Source organism: Rhinoderma darwinii, chromosome 10 (genome assembly GCF_050947455.1).
Source record: "Rhinoderma darwinii isolate aRhiDar2 chromosome 10, aRhiDar2.hap1, whole genome shotgun sequence".
Classification (NCBI taxonomy): Eukaryota; Metazoa; Chordata; class Amphibia; order Anura; family Rhinodermatidae; genus Rhinoderma; species Rhinoderma darwinii.
The window spans coordinates 62884490-62905175 of NC_134696.1; the positions used below are offsets into that span (position 1 = coordinate 62884490).

The 20686-nt window shown below is 41.8% G+C and overlaps 1 protein-coding gene across 2 annotated transcripts in view; it reads right to left on the reverse strand.

Moving 5' to 3' along the window:
* Positions 1 to 20686, reverse strand: part of ISOC2 (isochorismatase domain containing 2) — a 224627-nt gene that overhangs the window by 108369 nt on the left and 95572 nt on the right. For both annotated transcript variants that reach the window (XM_075840003.1, XM_075840002.1), the window contains exon 5: positions 8195 to 8312. In XM_075840003.1, coding sequence (XP_075696118.1) covers positions 8195 to 8312 — 118 coding nt within the window. The remainder of the gene's footprint in view (positions 1 to 8194; positions 8313 to 20686) is intronic.

Sequence of the window (20686 nt, forward strand, 5' to 3'; positions counted from 1 at the left end):
TTTTACCAGAGAAACGCAACTCAATACTTATTGCCCAGATTCTGCCGTTTTTAGAAATACCCCACATGTGGCCCTAGTGTGGTAATGGACTGAAGCACAGGCCTCCGAATCATAGGATTTTGAGGCCTCTTTTTTATTAGGCACCATGTCCGGTTTGAAGTTGTCTTGTGGTGCCAAAACTGTGGAAACCCCCCAAAAATGACCATATTTGGCAAACTTCACCCCTCAAGGAACTTATAGAGGGCTATAGTGGAATTTAGACCCCAAGGTTTTTTGCTGCATTTTGTGGAATTAGGCTGTTTAATTGAAAATCTAATTTTTCCATTAAAAGGTATACATTTTTAATTTTGAAAAGGAATAAGGGAGAAAAAGCACCCCAACATTTGTAAAGCACTTTCTCCCGATTACGGAAATACCCCATACACTACCGTTCAAAAGTTTGGGGTCACCCAGACAATTTTGTGTTTTCCATGAAAATTCACACTTATATTTATCAAATGAGTTGCAAAATGACTAGAAAATATAGTCAAGACATTGACAAGATTAGAAATAATGATTTTTATTTGAAATAATAATTTTCTCCTTCAGACTTTGCTTTCGTCTTGGAATGCTCCATTTGCAGCAATTGAAGCATTGCAGACCTTTGGCATTCTAGCTGTTAATTTGCTGAGGTAATCGGGAGAAATTTCACCCCATGCTTCCAGAAGCCCCTCCTACAAGTTGGATTGGCTTGATGGGCACTTCTTGCGTACCATACGATCAAGCTGCTCCCACAACAGCTCTATGGGGTTGAGATCTGGTGACTGCGCTGGCCACTTCATTACAGACAGAATACCAGCTGCCGGCTTCTTCCCTAAATAGTTCTTGCATAATTTGGAGGTGTGCTTTGGGTCATTGTCCTGTTGTAGGATGAAATTGGCTCCAATCAAGCGCTGTCCACATTGTATGGCACGGCGTTGCAAAATGGAGTGATAGCCTTCCTTATTCAAAATCCCTTTTACCTTGTACAAATCTCCCACTTTACCAGCACCAAAGCAACACCAGACCATCACATGACCTCCACCATGCTTGACAGATGGCGTCAGGCACTCTTCCAGCATCTTTTCAGTTGTTCTGCGTCTCACAAATGTTCTTCTGTGTGATCCAAACACCTCAAACTTCGATTCGTCTGTCCATAACACTTTTTTCCAATCTTCCTCTCTCCAATGTCTGTGTGCTTTTGCCCATATTAATCTTTTCCTTTTATTAGCCAGTCTCAGATATGGCTTTTTCTTTGCCAATCTACCCTGAAGGCCAGCATCCCGGAGTCGCCTCTTCACTGTAGACGTTGACACTGGCGTTTTGCGGGTACTATTTAATGAAGCTGCCAGTTGAAGACCTGTAAGGCGTCTATTTCTCAAACTAGAGACTCTAATGTACTTCTCTTGTTGCTCAGTTGTGCAGAGGGGCCTCCCACTTCTCTTTCTACTCTGGTTAGAGCCAGTTTGTGCTGTCCTCTGAAGGGAGTAGTACACACCGTTGTAGGAAATCTTCAGTTTCTTGGCAATTTCTCGCATGGAATACCCTTCATTTCTAAGAACAAGAATAGACTGTCGAGTTTCACATGAAAGCTCTCTTTTTCTAGCCATTTGGAGAGTTTAATCGAACCCACAAATGCAATGCTCCAGATTCTCAACTAGCTCAAAGGAAGTTCAGTTTTATAGCTCCTCTAAACAGCAAAACTGTTTACAGCGGTGCTAACATAATTGCACAAGGGTTTTCAAGTGTTTTCTAATCATCCATTAGCCTTCTAACACAGTTAGCAAACACAATGTACCATTAGAACACTGGAGTGATGGTTGCTGGAAATGGGCCTCTATACACCTATGTAGATATTGCATTAAAAACCAGACGTTTGCAACTAGAATAGTCATTTAGCACATTAACAATGTATAGAGTGTATGTCTGATTAATTTAATGTTATCTTCATTGAAAAAAACTGTGCTTTTCTTTCAAAAATAAGGAAATTTCTAAGTGACCGTAAACTTTTGAACGGTAGTGTATGTGGTCATAAACTGCTGGTTGGACAAACGGCAGAGCTCAGAAATGCAGGAGTGCTATTTGGCATGTAGATTTTGTTGAATTGGTTTCTGAGGGCCATGTCGCATTTGCAGAGCTTCTGAGATACCAGTACAGGGGAAACCCCTTAAAAGTGACCCCATTTTGGAAGCTAGACCCCTTGAGGAATTCATTGTAGTTTTCATGGGTTGCATGCGTCTTTTTGATCACTTTTTATTACATTTTTTTAAGAGGCATGGTGACTAAAAATAGCAATTCTACTATTGTTTTTTTATTTTAAAAAAAATTACAGCGTTCACCGTGTGCTATAAATGACATATTCACTTCATTCTGTGGAGCGATACGATTACGGCGATACTATATGTTTACAGTTTTTGTAATGTCTTATGGCGTTTGCACAATAAAATATTTTTATAAAAAATAATTTATTTTGTGTGTTGCCATATTCTAAGAGACATAACTTTTTTATTTTTCCATTTTTTGCGTATCGAACTGTAGTTTATCAGTACAATTTTTCGGTACTTTGGACTTTTTGATCTCTTTTTATTCCATTTTTTGGGAGGTGAAGTGACCAAAAAATTGTATGGTTTATTATTATTTTCTTTTATGGTGTTCATCGTGCGGGGATAAATAACAAAATACTTTTGTAGTTCAGGCCGTTATGAACACAGCGATACCAATTATGTATAGTTTATTTTGTTTATTTATATATATATATATATATATATATATTTTTTTTATAATAAAGGACTGATGAGGAAAAAAGTGGGGTTTTTTACTTTTATTACTTGTAAACTTTTTTTTTACTTTTTTATTTTGTCCCGCTAGGGGACTTGAAGGCAGGAGGCCCTGATCGCAATTCTAATGCATAGTGTAGTGTATTAGAGCTGTCAGCTACTCGCTGACAGCAAGCATAGTGGGTCCTGACTTTGTCAGGACTCACTAGGCTTCCGTAGATGGCATAGCCGGAGACCATTGTTAGGCCTCCGGTTGCCATAGCAACCATCGCTGCCCGCTATCATGTTGCGGGCCGCCGATGGTGGTTTAACCCTTAAGAAGTCGCGATCGCTATTGAACGCAGCTTATAAGAGGTTAAACAAAGTGGACACCGCGATCGGTCCCCGCTGAAGGAGCTGCAGCAACTGCTGTATGAGACAGTAGTTGTCACAGCTCCTGTATGTGTCGGGAGGACGGCCGAAATGGCCGATTCTCCTGTGACGTACTATTAGGTCATGCAGCGCGAACGATGCACTTACCATGACCTAATAGTACGTCAAGGAGCGGGAAGGGGATAATATATGAGTTTCACTTTTTGAATTGAATTATTAAAATAAATATACTTTTTGATATCAAATAGTTCATTTTTAGGACATATTTATCATACATGCAGGAAACTGGTGAGGTATGACTTAAAACATATTACTATTGTATGCCTTAGTCTAGAAATATGCCGCATACTCATCATTGGGGGACAAACAGGAGGAGGAGTGAAGTGGATTTAATGTTTTTATTACTTTTTTTTGGAAAGGAGAGGATTCTACTTTTCTAGATTGATAGCCGGAGTCGCCTCTTCACTGTAGACGTTGACACTGGCGTTTTGCAGGTACTATTTAATGAAGCTGCCAGTTGAGGACCTATGAGGCGTCTATTTCTCAAACTAGAGACTCTAATGTACTTGTCTTGTTGCTCAGTTGTGCAGTGGGGCCTCCCACTTCTCTTTCTACTCTGGTTAGAGACAGTTTGTGCTGTCCTCTGAAGGGAGTAGTACACACCGTTGTAGGAAATCTTCAGTTTCTTGGCAATTTCTCGCATGGAATACCCTTAATTTCTAAGAACAAGAATAGACTGTCGAGTTTCACATGAAAGCTCTCTTTTTCGAGCCATTTGGAGAGTTTAATCGAACCCACAAATGTAATGCTCCAGATTCTCAACTAGCTCAAAGGAAGGTCAGTTTTAAAGCTCCTCTAAACAGCAAAACTGTTTACAGCGGTGCTAACATAATTGCACAAGGGTTTTCAAGTGTTTTCTAATCATCCATTAGCCTTCTAACACAGTTAGCAAACACAATGTACCATTAGAACACTGGAGTGATGGTTGCTGGAAATGGACCTCTATAAACCTATGTAGATATTGCATTAAAAACCAGACGTTTGTAGCTAGAATAGTCATTTACCACATTAACAATGTATAGAGTGTTTTCTGATTAATTTAATGTTATCTTAATTGAAAAAAACTGTGCTTTTCTTTCAAAAATAAGGACATTTCTAAGTGACCCTAAACTTTTGAACGGTAGTGTATGTAAGCTAGGCAGAGTACATCAGGGGCATAGTCAGGTGGTATAATAATGGGGTAAAATAATCCATATATGTGTGTTATGCTGTGAAGCAATCCTTTCTCCACAGGCCAGTGATAAATGGTCTCGTTTCTTATTCCTCCTTTGGTACACATTCTGCACCTTTGCAGTTTGGGGAATTTTGTTTGGAAAGTGTTGTCATGCTATAATACGGGCACCCTCACTTTCAGTGGATATGTTTGGGCCCTCCAATTCCTGGTTTCCTAATTTTAGGGCCTTGATAAATCGCCACTTCAAACAGAAGAAATATTCCCCTCGGTCCTGCACAACTGCATATTTTGCTTTCCTGACTTATTGGAGTCATAAGCCCTGTTCACACAGAGTTTTTTGCCACGGTTTATGCCGCAGGAACAGAGGCAAAAAAACAAGCCGAAATTGCGTTTTTTCCCCGCGAGCAGAAAAAACATTCACAGGAAAAAGAAGCCCTATCTTGAGGTGTTTACCGCCTCAAAAACCCTATCGAAATCAATGGGAAATGGGAAAAAAGCTGCGAATGGTTTTTGACACGTTTTATGACGCGTTTTATGGCAAAAAACGCCTGTGGTTTCTTCCTTTGCCTGTTGAAAGAGTTAAAAAATGCGTAAAAAAAAGCGTAAAAAATCGGGGCAAAAAAAGCGACAAGAAACGCCTGTGGTGCAAAACCACCAAAAAAAAAACGGAGCTGACTTTTCCAAGCAGAAATTTCTGCCTGCAAAAAACTCTGTGTGAACAGGGCCTTAACTTATTTTACTTTTTCATAGACGTAGTGGTATGAGGGCTGTTGTTTTTTTTTGCGGGACAAGCGGTAGTTATTATTGGTAGCATTGTGGGGTACATGCAACTTTTTGAAGACTTTTCATCCTATTTTTTGGGAGGCAAGGTGACCAAAAAACAGCATTTCTGGCATAGATTTTTAATTTTTTTTATATGGCATTCCCCATGCATCATAAATTACACGTTAACTTTATTCTTCGGGCCAGTCCGATTCCGGCAATACCAAATTTATAGCACTTTTTTATGCTTTACAACTTTTTGCACAATAAAATGACTTCTGTAAAAAGAATGTATTTTTTCTGTCACCATGTTGTAAGAGCCATAACTTTTTAATTTTTTAGTGGATGGAGCTGTGTGAGGGTTTGTTTATTGCGAGACAAGTTATAGTTTTTATTGGTTCCATTTTTGATACATGCGACTTTTTGATCACTTTTTATTTCAAGTTTTGGAAGACAAAGTGACCAAAAAACAGCAATTCTGGCAATGTTCTTTAGTTTTTTTTACGGCGTTCACTGTGTGGGATAAATAACATAATATTTTTATAGTTAAGGTCGTTACGGATGCGGCAATATCAAATATGTATGGTTTATTTATTTGTTTCAATAATAAATGACTTGATAAGGGAAAAAGGGCGATTGTGCTTTATTTTATTACAACTTTTATTTTGACTTTTTTTACTCTTTTTTACACTTTTCTTTAGTCCCACTAAGGGATTTGAAAGTCCAACTGTTTGATTGCTGTCCTAAAACATTGCACTATGTATGTAGTGCAATGTATTAGAACTGTCAGTTGTTCACTGACAGCAAGCCGAACATGCTCCGCCTGCAGACGGGGCCTAATCGGCTTACGTAATGGAAGACCAGGAGGCCATTATTAGGCCTCCTGTTGCCATAGTAGCAATCGGCCGATATGCTACAAATCACTAAGATGCAGCGATCGGTGCATCTAAGGGGTTAATGGCAGGGATCGGAGCTAGCTTTATTCGTTCTAGGAAATGTATCTATGCCTTTTTAAAAACCATCTACTGTTCCTGCTGAGACCAGCTCCTGATGTCGGCTGTTCCACAGATTCACAGTTCTCACAGTAAAGAAGGCTTGTCGCCTCTGCAGATTGAACTTTTTTTTCTCCAGACGGAGGGAGTGCCCCCTTGTCTATTGAGGGGGTTTTAAATGGAACAGGTTTTAACTATATTTCTAGTATGAGCCATTAGGCCTCCTGTTGCCATAGTAGCTATCTCAATTGAACGCAGCATCTGAGGAGTTAATCAGCCAGATCTGAGGCTAGCTCTGGTCCTGGCCGTTACATCAGTGTGTCCGCTGTAACGTACAGCTGGCACCCGGCGGTGATTGTGCGGGCTCAGCCCCTGAGCCAGCGCTATCGCCGCAACGTAATAGTACTGCGGTTTGCGGGAACTCCTGCCCGACAGCGACATATATATACGACGAATGTCGGGAAGTGGTTACATCCCACACGATCTTAACAGTGGTACCAATATTTGGAGGGCACCCTGGTGGACTAAATTAGCTGTCTTTACCCTTGTAGATCTTAAACACACATGTGTAGCCAGTAGTGCTTTCACATAACTTATATAACTTTACCACGTACTTTGCGCTTTTTGAGGGTATGAATTGGCGGAATGAGAGACGCCCTTGGAAATTCATTAGAGATTCATCCACTGCTAAATTTTATTCAGGGGTATATGCTCCAAGAACTAAGAAAATTTAGCAAAGACTTTAATTTATACAACCAGTCACGGCTTCTGTCGCTGGAAGGGGGTGCCTGTAGGTTGTCACTAAAGTGGAGAAATCGCATAAATATTTCATACCTGCTGCGGGACATAATGCCAGAAAAAAATCGTGGTGGCATGTATAGGGCTTGATGCCGAATATGACCTAATAATGGGGGGGGGGGGGGATGGGATTAGAGTCATTGTGGATGGTGTCAGCCATGTAACAACATTCAGAGGCTTGGTTTTTGGTGAGGGGGGGTTTGGAGTTAAGGTTACAATACGGTAAGATAGACAAGGACGATATATAGGAGTTTTTCTATGGTGGGATCATTGATAGGGAGACGTGCGGGACATGGTTTGAAATCAGGAGTTTACTTTGAGATAGCATGGCTGCGGTCCTGTATGCCATCTTGGTGATATATACTTAATGTTTGCTTCCTGTAGGGGGATATCCCAATGGGACTCACTAGATTTAAATATAAAAGGGATAATGTTAATATAGAGAGAAAAGAAAGTCTAGATAAATGGGTAGGCAATTTTTTAAGGCAGGGTTTAGAGGTCTGTATGGATCCCAGTTATGGGGAAAGGGTGATTTTGTATAGTTTAAAAAGTACCGGTTTGGTGACAAGAGTCCCATTCCCATATCCCCCATATAGATTGAAAATCTATAGGAAAGAAATTGATGTTAATGATTCCTTATGTAAATGGATGTACTACATGTTGTCTTGTATTGTATGCTTACCGATCTGTATTTTAAGCAATATTATGATAATAGAGAAGAAAATTATAAAAAAAAAAAAGAACCGGACCTGATACTTGCAGCTGGTTTTTAGAGCAGACATCATCAGCACGCCACTAAACCCCCACTACTACAGCGAGGCCAAAATACGTCGCTGTAGACTGACTACCTGCACGACATGCCGTCAAAAGACGGTGGGTGGCCGTTAAGGGGTTAAGGTAGTAGCTAGTGGTGTGACCAAACAAAGCAAATTTGACCCCCCCCCTCTAGATTTAAAACCCGGATCCGCCCCTGGGGTAAACCCGCAAGGGTCTTGCACGCACATCATTGTTTTTTAGCAAAATCAGAAGGAGGCCGACACAGAGAAAAAGACCTACACTTCTCTCACCTAATCTAATCATGTTTTTGGTTGGTACACAGTGAAAACGTAATAGGCAAAATAGAATAACTCATATTCTGATCATAGAAAGCACATAAAGGGAAGTAGACAAGAAAAAATACTAATAATATACACACACATTACTGAAAAAAGTATTCGAAATTTAAACAAAAGGAAACGTACCTCCTTGAATTTGGGATGTGCAGCATCTTGTAGTAATTGTAAGATCACTCCTTCACTGGTGGTTAGAAATGCTCCACTCTGCTTCATCCTGGAAAGAGCTACAAGTCGGTCCACCTGACTAATGAAAGGATAAACCCTTTATATTGGTGTCTTGTAAAACTTAAACTGGCATTACTGCTTATTTTATTATAGAAATATGTTTAACTTTTTTTTACAAAATGAAGACCCTTAAATCTGTTGTACATAGAAAGTGATCAATTTTTGCAAATCTGCTTTTTTTCCCATTCATATTTATAGCTGCTTTCACAGGACATTTAAAATTCTACTTGCTGGCCAGCCTGCAGTTTGGGTCCAGTTTGCGGTCGCCAGACTTTAGACCAATAAACTTAGTTCAAACTTTATTGGCTGTTATCTGAGCAATCACAATTCACTGCTGTCTGGTAAAAATAATACAATTCTGAACCAGTCTGAGTTATGTGGATTTATAATTGTGTTTTTCTTTAAATGGTAACTGCATTTTCCCAAAACTTCTGATATTACATAAAGACATATCAGAAGTTTTGATCAATTGGGGTTCAGATGCTGAGACCCCCACAATCGCTGAAACAAAGGTGCAGAAGCACTCAGCTGAGAGTTCTGCACCTTCGGCTGTGATCAACGATCCTCATCAGGCTGAAGACGGGCTCACGTGGAACGTCTATGAGCTCCTCTTCAGCCTAATGAGGAGCGTCGATCACAGCTGAAAGTGCAGAGCACCTACTTAGTGTTCACCTCGTCCCGGCCCTGATCAGGACACTCCATGACCTAGATTTTTAGCAGCATTGATGTCACAGAGTTAGCAAGGTGCACCAAGCACTCACAAACTTATTTAAATAAAGTTTATACATTTTACTTTCCCAGTCTAAACTGACCTACACCACAAATTCCTATCTACCATCACCTGTTACACGCTATAGTTATATAACATATCTATAATGATCGTTGTTAGGGAAGACTTTTTAAAAATGTCCAGTAAATTTCTGACCAATGGAACAGATTCTTGTCACTCTTTACATTACCACACACTTAGTTTCAGTGTAGACAATTGATTTGTGAAAAGATCCACAAAATAATCTGCGCAAATAAAGCCTTAGGCCTCATGCCCACTTCCGTTTTTTCCTTCAGGGTGCTAATCGTTTTTTTGACGGCTAGCATCCTGACCCATTCATTTCAATGGGGCCATGCACACTTCAGTTTTTTTGACAGTCCCTTTGTTCCGTTCTGACAAAAGTAGAGCATGTCCTACTTTTGTCCGAGATTCCATGACCGTGTGGCCCATACAAGTCAATGGGTCCGTCAAAAAAACTGAAGGCACACAAAAGGCATCCGTGTGCCGTCCGTGTGTGACGGAGCCGTTGCCTAGCAACGGACGGGCGAGCAGAGGTACACATAGAGACAGATATTGCACTGCACTAATCGGCAGCCCCTTCTCTCTGTCAGCACTGATAGAGAGAAGAGGCTGCTGATCAGTGCTGGAACGCAGCGATAGAAAGAAAAATAAGTTCCTACGTACCCCGGCCGCTGTCTTGGTGACGCGCCCCTCTTCTGACATCCAGTCCGACCTCCTTGGATGACGCGGCAGTCCATGTGACCGCTGCAGACTGTGATTGGCTGCAGCGATCACATGGTCTGAAACTTCATCTTAGGAGGCTGGACTTGAGGAAGAAGCAGGCAAGCAGGGGGTCCTGGGTAAGTAGTAACTTTTTTTTTGTTGCAGGTTTTTTTAATTAACCCGTTAGTGACCGGCCCATCGTGTTTCTACGTCGGTCACTAACGGGCCTTATTCCGAAGCCATAGACTTTTTACATCGGAATCGGAATAAGTAAACAGAGCAGGGAGCTGTCAAATCTCCCTGCTCTCAGCTGCCAGAGGCAGCTGAGGGCTGGGAGCGTCCCTGCTCTGCCGGGTGAGATTGATATTAGTATCGATCTCACCCGTTTAACCCCTCAGATGCGGTGCACAATAGCGTGCACCGCATCTGAGTGGTTTTGGAGAGAGGGAGGGAGCTCACTCTCTCTCCCACCGACACCTGGCGATACGATCGCCGAGTGTCTGTGTCTCCAATGGCAGCCGGGAGTCTAATAAAGGCCCCCAGGTCTGCCTGGAGTGAATGCCTGCTAGATCATGCCGCAGGCATGACCTAGCAGATGCCTGTCCGTGTTAAACGGACAGGCAGTAATACACTGCAATACAAAAGTATTGCAGTGTATTATAAATGCGATCGCAGAATCGCATATTATAGTCCCCTAGTGGGACTAGTAAAAAAGTGAAAAAAAAGTTTAATAAAGTTAATTTAAAAAAAAATGTGAAAAAAAATGAAAAACCCAGCTTTTCCCCTTACAAAATGCTTTACTATTAAAAAAACGAAATAAAGTTAAAAAGTTACACATATTTGGTATCGCCGCATCCGTACCGACCCCGACTATAAATCTATTACATTATTTAACCCGCACGGGGAACGCCGTAAAAAATGTAATAAAAAAACTATGGAAAAATTGCTGTTTTCTGTGAATACTGACTTTAAAAAAATGTGATAAAAAGTGATCAAAAAGTCGCATCTACTCCAAAATGGTACCAATAAAAACTACAAGTCTTCCCGCAAAAAAAAAGGACTCATACAACCGCATCGGCGAAAAAATAAAAACGTTACGGCTCTTCAAATATGGAGACACAAAAACAAATAATTTTGAAAAAAAAGCGGTTTTACTGTGTAAAAGTAGTAAAACATACAAAAACTATACAAATTTGGTATCGTTGCAATCGTAACAACCCGCTGAATAAAGTTATTGTGTTATTTATATCACACGGTAAACGGCGTAGATTTTAGACGCGAAAAAGAGTGGCGAAATTTCAGGTTTTTTTCTATTTCACCCCAAATAAAAGTTAATAAAAGTTAATCAATAAATAATATGTCCCCCAAAATGGTGCTATTAAAAAATACAACTTGTCCCGCAAAAAACAAGACCTTATACAGCTATGTCGACGCAAAAATAAAAAGGTTATAGCTCTTGGAATGCGACGATGGAAAAACGTAAAAAATGGCTTGGTCATTAAGGTTTAAAATAGGCTGGTCATTAAGGGGTTAAACATTAATAATCAATATTGTGAGCGCCGCACATGGTATTCCCTGTCCAGCGGTAGTCTCTGTCCAGGGTGCTGAAAGAGTTAAGGGGCTGCACTGATCGGCAGTAACTCTTTCAGCACCCTGGACAGTGACTACCGCTGGAAAGGGAATACCATGTGCGGCTCTCACAATATCGTGTACATAGTGTGAATGGGAACAGTTTCCTCTCAGAAACTGAAACACGGAAGTGTACACGGAGTACACACGGTAAGTACACTGATCCAATCATGGACACACGGATCCGTGAAAAACTGCCGTGAAAACAGTGATGGAAGTGTGCACGAGGCCTTATGAACATGGCAGTGAAATGTGTACGGATGCGTATGACTGTGCATAGAGTGCAATTTGGGTCCGTATTATAGGGCCTTCTGCTACTACCTGTGAGAAACTATATTCTCTATTTAAAAACAATACTTCTAGGGAGAAAATCCCTGTAAGGGTGTGAGGGATCAATACTATGTATATTGTTTGAAAAATATTATCCTCACACATATGTATATACATTTCAGTTCTTTGTGTAATATACTGATATATAAGTTCTTTGTTCATGTCGGACACACCTATGGAAGACACCGCCCCCTGGAATGCAAAGAGGAGTGTGCAGAAGAATGTATAGGAAGACTTACAGCAGAAGAGCCAATGGGATTCAAGCAAGTCACACATCTATAGGGAGGGGCATGTGTCTTCTCTGTGTGTGTTTCTTTGTTCTGAATAAAGTTCAGTTCCTCCTGGCTGACATTGAAGCTGTACCTCAGACATTTGTGTGGTGTACTTCTCTCCAGGCATGCCTTCAGCTTTCAATTTACAGAGGTGGTTATTCGGTGTGAAATACGGACCTGACATTTGGTGCCGAAACCCGGATCTCACTCGAGGAAAAATCAAAATCCGGACAGTCGACAATCACAGGGTGAAACAGAGGACTCAAAGTTGCCCACTGAAGGAATTTGATCACCTCCGCAATAACACGGTAAGCGAATTGATTTTATAAATCTTCGTCTTATCTGTGTTAGTGGGCAGTCTTGTAGCGATCTGTAGAACCCTTTTATTGATTTCCTGGATTATCTCAGGCAACAGAGGTGATATTTTCCGCTGTGAGGGTAAAAAAAACCTGTGAGACCTTAGTCGCGCCCGACTAACCATCCTCTGGGTATTTAGGGACGACATAAAGATTATATAAGCGATCGGAGAGTTATCGACTGTGAAATTTTTATATTTCCAGCGTAGCCGGAGAATCGAAATAAAGATTATATAAGCGATCGGAGAGTTATCGACTGTGAAATTTTTATATTTCCAGCGTAGCCGGAGAATCGAAATAAAGATTATATAAGCGATCGGAGAGTTATTGACTGTGAAATTTTTATATTTCCAGCGTAGCCGGAGAATCGAAATAAAGATTATATAAGCGACCGGAGAGTTATCGACTGTGACATTTTAATATTTCCAGCGTAGCCGGAGAGTCTAAAATAAAATTATATTTCGGCGGACCGGGGGCTGTAGACTGAGGAATTTTAATATTTCCTGCGAGGCCTGGGAGTCGTTGACCGAAAATTGTTATATAAATTACGTGTATAATAAAGACTGTTAGGCATATGATTTAATGAAGCGAAGAGAAGAGGAAGTTAGGAATAAGAAAGGTATTGTATGTATTAGAAAACAGGACCAGCCGACGCACGGTAATGGCTTCCGTACCTTATGTTGAGTGTGTCCTCATTGTTGGTGGGAAACCACCCCCCCTTCACAGCTGCGCACTGTGTTTCCAATGGGAGAGGCTGCCCCCCCTGCCCCTGATGTGGCCACGCCCGGCCCAACCAAATCAGTATGAAATAATCACCTTGTTAATTTTGTCATTTGTAGTGTTTTTTTCTATTTACAGAAGTTCCAGTCTAGTTCACTGATGAAACAACACGTCATCATAATATAGAGATGGTGGCCGACAGATTGTACGGTTACAAATTATATGTTTGATGTTTTGAACGTGGATAATTCCTATACAATGGTGTGATGAATGATTGCAGATACGTATGTTGTTTTGCCAGCATTGAAAGTGTTAAGATTGTGAGACTAGAAGTTGTGAGAAATGAGTGTGTGACCCCCCTCCCTCTCCGCTGTATTGTGCTATGTTTGGGAGGAGGAGGGGGGCTGACTGGGTGCAGTCTGTAGGGCTGATGGGACAAAGGGATTTCAATATGCACTGCTGAGAGATATATATATATCAGTAATGTCTACAGACCTAAATAAATTTCTTCTCTTTTGCGCATGCGCTGTTGTTTATAAAAGTTACGATATTTATGTGTTCTGATGTGATCAGATTTCATGTGTTTTGATGTTAATTCAGATGTATTAAACTTTAGATACTGTGAGACACGGGGTTTTGAAAATGTATGTGCCCCCACCGTTCCCTATTTATATATACAGTTTATTGGTTTGCAGTAATTAATGTTATCAGAGATAATATTTTTTTTGTTGTTTTTTTTTTGTTTTATTGAATAACTAACTACAATTGTTTTGTTTTTGATTTCACACATGAGTTATGTCATTGTAAAGATCAAATGTATTTTCGTCAGGAAAAAGTCATTAGTGTTATGTTGAGATGTAGTTTTGAACTCTGCTACATTACTTTCGCAGAGTCCACAAAGGGGGGAAGGGTGAAGGAACTGATCAGGTACAATTTTGGTTTGATCAGGTACAATTTTGGTTTGTTTTGAGTTAATTAATTTGGTTTCAGAAGATCTAAAAATGTGTAAGAGACCCCAATGAGTAATCCAGATTAAATGTGTATGAGAGTAACCTACATTTTGAGGTTTTTCTGTGTAGATGGTTGTGTAAGAGACCATCCCCCTCCAGCAAATTTACACAGGAGGCAGAGGTGACGTCACTCACACGAGTCTTTATGGATTTAGATGAGGGAGAAGGCAAAACAAAAATTGTCTGGACATTGTTAATTTGATGTAAAGTTTTTAGGAATGTTTTCTTTTTATTTGTTTTTGTATTAATCAAGTATTTGCAGAACCTGATAAAAGTGAGATTCTCAAAGTGCTCGTGATTATCAGATGAGTGTGAAGTGTATAACATTTGGTTTTATTTTGGAGAATGAAGACGCCACCCCTTTGAGATGTTCTATCTATATGTGACATGGGTTTTTAATGTAAATTTGTAATAAAGAGATATTTTATTATACAATATGTACAAGACAGGATACGAGGCACCAGGTAAATTACCCAGAAACCACTCTCACCTTCTTGTTCATCTCAAGGAGCGGAGCTGGAGGTGCTCGCTGAGGCTTGTAACCTGGCAGAAGGTAAGACGGCCGACATTTACACTGACTCTAGGTACGCTTTTGGCATCGCCCACAATTATGGGCCCATTGGTAGTAGGAACTTTATTGGATCATCGGGTAAGCCAATTGAGAGAGCGAGAGAAGACAGACCTGACAACAAGAGTATGTGTGGCCAGGTGTCAGTAAATTGGCTTGTCCCTGGATACAATAATGCCACCACTAGGTTTGTAGCAGCCGGCATGATGTGCGCACGGCATGACATAGGTGAAACTGCAAAGGTACCTGTGAAAAGTGCAGCTCGGCCAGATTACCCGTCCCAGCGACTGCAGAACATACAACTACCCGAGGTAGAAGTGTATGACAAAGTGCTCATGTGTGTAGACCTGTTCTCGGGGGGCCTGAAGCCCGGCCTGTATTTTTCCCACTGCAGACCTTGTGTGTAAGTGACGGGGGGAACAATGTTATCCCAAGTATTGAACTGGTGTTTGTACAATGATAAGATGTCAGCAGTTCTCTAGACATTGTTCCAAGGTTAGTTTGTTTAATAACTGTATTTAAGGACGGTTGTGGGAATATTAAATACTGAGGTTAAGTTTTATGTAAAGTTCTGGACCAGCCTTAGTATTGGACTATTAGAGTCATGCGTCAGATAAAAGGTACAGAAGCGAAATATTCCCATTCGAAAACATTTTTATTTGTTTATTTTTATTTTTGTTGTGAAAGGGAAATTTTAGAGCAGAGAATTCTGTGCAGTGTATATGTGTATGTATAGATATGTATATAAAGAAGAAGAATCAATTTGTAAGTTTTAGTTACTGACCAGTGTGAACGTTTGATGTAAAGATGCTATTTGTTAATGTTTTTCTTCAAATTAATTATTTGATTAAGATCAATTAATGTTTATACAATGAAAAAGCTTGTTCTCCACCGGAAGAGTCCAACTGGGAGCTGAAGGCGTGAGAACCAGATTCTGACAGAATGTGGATGGATAAAGGAAGGTAAACCGGTACCACCCAAGGCACTCTTGATGGCTTTTGCATTGATGGTGTATGACCTCACATATGCCCCAAGACTGCAAGGATCGATTTGGTAAGATCTAATTGGTATGTCCCAGGTTTTACAGCTGTCGCTGCTAAATTCTGTTAGAGCTGTTTGATTTGCCTACAGAACAGTCCTGGCAGACCGGTGCCAACCTTATCATACCCGCCTCCCACGAAGAGAACCGACCTTGAGAGGCCTTCCCAGGTAGAACGAACCAGATTAGAGTAAGAAAAATAGGTTTAAGACGCTTGTCAGATAAACATGTGGAATCAGTGTATCTTTCTGTGAGGTGGAGATGTTCCGGGCAATCAGCTGAGATCAAGGTACAAATCCTGCTGAAAGGGTATCACCAAGTGCAAATGAAATGTACCCAATAAGTTACACATCTTCTAGGTGCCCTGTCCATTGTAACAGAGAAGTTTTTCCTTATATAAAGGTGTTTGATGTCATTTAGGGGCCTGACATTATTGTATGTACTTAGAACAACGTTTATAATGTATGTGGATGATATCACCAGATTAGTATTTATTTTAACAATTGCAAGAGTTGGGGGTCCCCAGCAAGTGCCAGTAAATATGAACTAAAAGACTTTTAACACGATGAACTCCATCACTGAGATGCGGCAGGCACAGCCTGAGCCAGTACAACGCGTTTATCATGAACTGACGGCAGTGTCACAATTCTAAGCGGCCGCCCAGACAAGTAACTTGCCAGAGGAGGAGTACAGATGCGGAGGGTTTGATAGTCACAATACAACTCCACTAATCCGCCTACGTGGGATCTCACCCCAGGCTCACAACATGAAGTGCTATGTACAGCCTAATGACGTAAACCAAAGGAGACGGTGTCGGACAGATGAGAAGGACCAAACCAAGTCCTGATGACATCAGCAAAGTAAAGACCAAAGACCTGAGTGAATCCGTCAGCAGGATCAAGTGTTTTGATAAGTAAGTGACCAGGAGGGGGTAATAATAACTCCCCCACTGGACACCAACGTAGTCTGACTCCACAATTGTGTGGGTTACCCTGAGGGTGACAGTCAGTGAAGAGCAGAAGACAGGAGAAGAAGAAGACGATGGTGTACAGGACTGGCAATGAACTGATGGGACCCGAGACCTGAGGGTGATAGCATGAGATTGGTGATAGCATTATGTTATTAGCTGAGGCCCTATTGTTTATAATGTCTGAGGTTTATAATTATAATGTGTGTAAATATGCCACGGTGCTGCAAATTACAATCTGAGGAGTTTTATGTGAAGGTGTGAGGTGAAGGTCACTGTGCTGCCCATGACCTGTCATATCTGCAGGGGTAAAGTCCCATTAGGACAGTAAGTGACAGGGCGACAATTATTACTGTTAATAAAAATGTAGACCGGATTAATATATATATATATATTACAACCAGCAGTGGTTTGTAGATTATATCAAGACAACCATCCTGTATCCAGAGGAGAATAGGGAAAGTTAGGACCACTCCGACACCTTGGAAGTCCAGGTACAAAGGGGGGTTACTCATCAGGAGTAGCTCGTCTCAAGCTGGTGAAGAAATCCAAAACCCCTACCCGCCTGGTTCGAGTGGTCAGTGGTAGGTTGCTAGGCAAGACTCAGGGATAGAGTAATAATATTTTTAGGGGGGACTGTGAGGGATCAATACTATGTATATTGTTTGAAAAATATTATCCTCACACATATGTATATACATTTCAGTTCTTTGTGTAATATACTGATATATATAACAAGTTCTTTGTTCATGTCGGACACACCTATGGAAGATACCGCCCCCTGGAATGCAAAGAGGAGTGTGCAGAAGAATGTATAGGAAGACTTACAGCAGAAGAGCCAATGGGATTCAAGCAAGTCACACATCTATAGGGAGGGGCATGTGTCTTCTCTGTGTGTGTTTCTTTGTTCTGAATAAAGTTCAGTTCCTCCTGGCTGACATTGAAGCTGTACCTCAGACATTTGTGTGGTGTACTTCTCTCCAGGCATGCCTTCAGCTTTCAATTTACAGAGGTGGTTATTCGGTGTGAAATACGGACCTGACAAGGGCAGATACACACGAACGTTGCGTTTTTGCGCGCGCAAACAACGCTGCGTTTTGCGCGCGCAAAAACCATTTGACAGCTGCGTGTGTCATCCGTGTCTGATGCGCGGCTGCGTGATTTTCGCGCAGCCGCCATCATAGAGATGAGGCTAGTCGACGCCCGTCACTGTCCAAGGTGCTGAAAGAGCTAGCTCTTTCAGCATCCTCGACAGTGAATGCCGAACACAATATCGAAAAACCTGTTGAAAAAAAAGAAAAAGTTCGTACTTACCGAGAACTTCCCGGCCGTTGCCTTGGTGACGCGTCCTTGGTGACGCGTCCTTGGTGACGCGCCTCTCGACATCGGGCCCCACCTCCCTGGATGACGCGCCAGTCCATGTGACCGCAGCAGCCTGTGCTTCGCATGTGATTGGCTGGAGCAGTCACTTGGACTGAATTGTCATCCCGGGCGGTCAGACTGGAGTCGGTAAGTCAGAACTTCGTTTTTTTTTACAGGTTCATGTTTATTGGGATCGGAAGTCACTGTCAATGGTGCTGAAACAGTTTAACTCTTTCAGCACCATGGACAGTGACTATCTCCTGACGTCGCGTACCGATAATTTTTTTGCCGGGTTCGGCCAAAACGAGTTCGGCCGAACCCGGTGAAGTTCGGTTCGCTTGTCCGGCTTCTCTCATCGCAAAGACACTCCGTTTGGATGTTCGGAAACAGAAAAGCACGTGGTGCTTTTCTGTTTACATTCATCCTTTTGACAGCTGTTGCGCAAACACGCAGTTCGCACGGAAGTGCTTCCGTGCAACCTGCGTGGTTTTCACGCACCCATTGACTTCAATGGGTGCGTGATGCGCGAAATACGCAGAGTTATTGAACCTGTCGCGCTTTTTGCGCAGCAGACAAACGCTGCGCAAAAAGCACGGACTGTCTGTACTGCCCCATAGACTTGTATTGGTCCATGCGTGCCGCGTGAAAACCACGCGGCCCGCACGGACCTAATACACGCTCGTGTGAATCCCCCCTAATAAAGCTTGAAATGGAGCATACCACATTCTTTTTTTCTCATGGAATGACACTCATCTGAGGTCTTTTAATTACGGTGTGTGAAACCACCCAGAGACAAGCTATTGATTGTAAGGTTATGTTCACACGCTAAACTAAAAACGTGAAGGCTTGAGAAAGCGTGTGCATAACTCCATCTCCCCCACTTCGCATTGAGCAATAAAACATATGAAAACGTCAGATTTGGATGAGTGCGGCTCTATTTCTTTCTTCACACATTGTGATATATATGAACTTTTCTTGCTGAGTCAGCACCTCCCTTGACACACACTGTGCCAGTGTACATGCTGCCTGGGCAGTGATCTGCCAAACGCCCGGAGGACTATTGATTTCAGCAGTGCCGACTTATATTCTTTTGCTATTGCTAAACTAATAACCGGTGTAAAATACGGAGCTGTTTTCAAGGGAAAACAGCCTCTGATTTCCAGCCGTTTTTTATGCATCAGGCGTTTTTTACGCCCGTTTTTGGAGCTGTTTCTCTACTGACCAAATGAAAAACGGCTCCAAAAACGGCTCAAGAAGTGACATACACTTTTTTTTTCCGATGTGGGTTTTTACGGGTCATCTTTTCAAACGGCCGCGTAAAAAAAACGCTCCGTCGGAACGAACCGCCGTTTTTCCTATTGAAACCAATTGGCAGATGTTTGGAGGCGTTGGTTTTTAGCCGTTTTTCGGGGGGTTTGCGGACCGAAAAACTTCTGAAAATAGGCAGTTTGAACATACCCTAATAGTGTGATCCACAGTTTACAGCTGAGACTACCTTCATGTAACTTGTGACAAACAAGCGTTTTGAAAGCAAACAGCATCTTGAAATCTCAAATTTGTGACTAAAATGCAGATCCAAACAGAGGCTTAAGGTACTATTACACGGCCCAATATGCTCGTTGATCGGCGCTTGTTTTTGTCTATCACATAGAGCAATGATTGGATATGTATAGGGACGAGCGCTCGTTACTACGATAGCTCGTCCCTATGCATTTTCATGATATCGGCAGCGCATCTCCCTGATTACACAGGGAGATGTGCTGCCGACAACAATGATCTTTAGTTTTGCATAAAAGAACAGATCAGCTACTGAATGAGCGTTTGCTCGTTCATCGGCTGATCGTTGCCCTTATTACACTGGGCAATGATCGTGAACGAGCGTTCATATGAACGCTCGTTTGACCGATCATTGGCCCGGGTAATGGGGCCTTTACACACAAAATACACTCTAAAATAGATCAAGGTGTGAAGAGTTTGTATAAACCACATACAGTATTTCTACATCTGTAACAGCTTGCGTTCAAAATTTTGCTAAAACTGAAGGCATGGAACATCTGGACTTTACCTGCATCGACCTGTGTCGCAGCTAATGTCGTGGAGTAGCCCTAGCCTTGAAAGGGGTTATCCGGTACTATTTAAAAATGGTAGCAAGGCAGGGAATGGCCCCCAGGCCAGCGCTGAGGTCTCATTCTCTGCCGCTCAGTGCCAGAAGTTTCTGCAGCGGCCACGTGCTATTCATCAGTCATGTGCCGCTGCAGCCAATTGCCGTTCATGGCAGCATCACCGCTGAGGCCAGCAATTGGCTGCAGTGGTATGTGACTGATGAACGTCATGTGACCGCTGCAGGAGCTTCTGAAACCGGAGCAGCGAAGAATGGGACCTCCGCCTTGGAGCGGTTCTGCTATTTTTTTATGCTATGCCATTCCATAGACTGCTGACAATTTAAAAAGTACTGGATAATCCCTTTAATCGATCTACCTGTTTGCGTATGGAATTTTGAACTCTATAATTCCCAGAGAGCGTAGCGTACAGAATAATAGGGAGACATCTGTCAATCAGCGGAGAGCGGGCAGAGCTAGTGAAAAGTGGGAGGAGCTAGCAGCAGGTCATAAATACGCCAGACTCATCTCCAGTGGCACTGTCTGGGC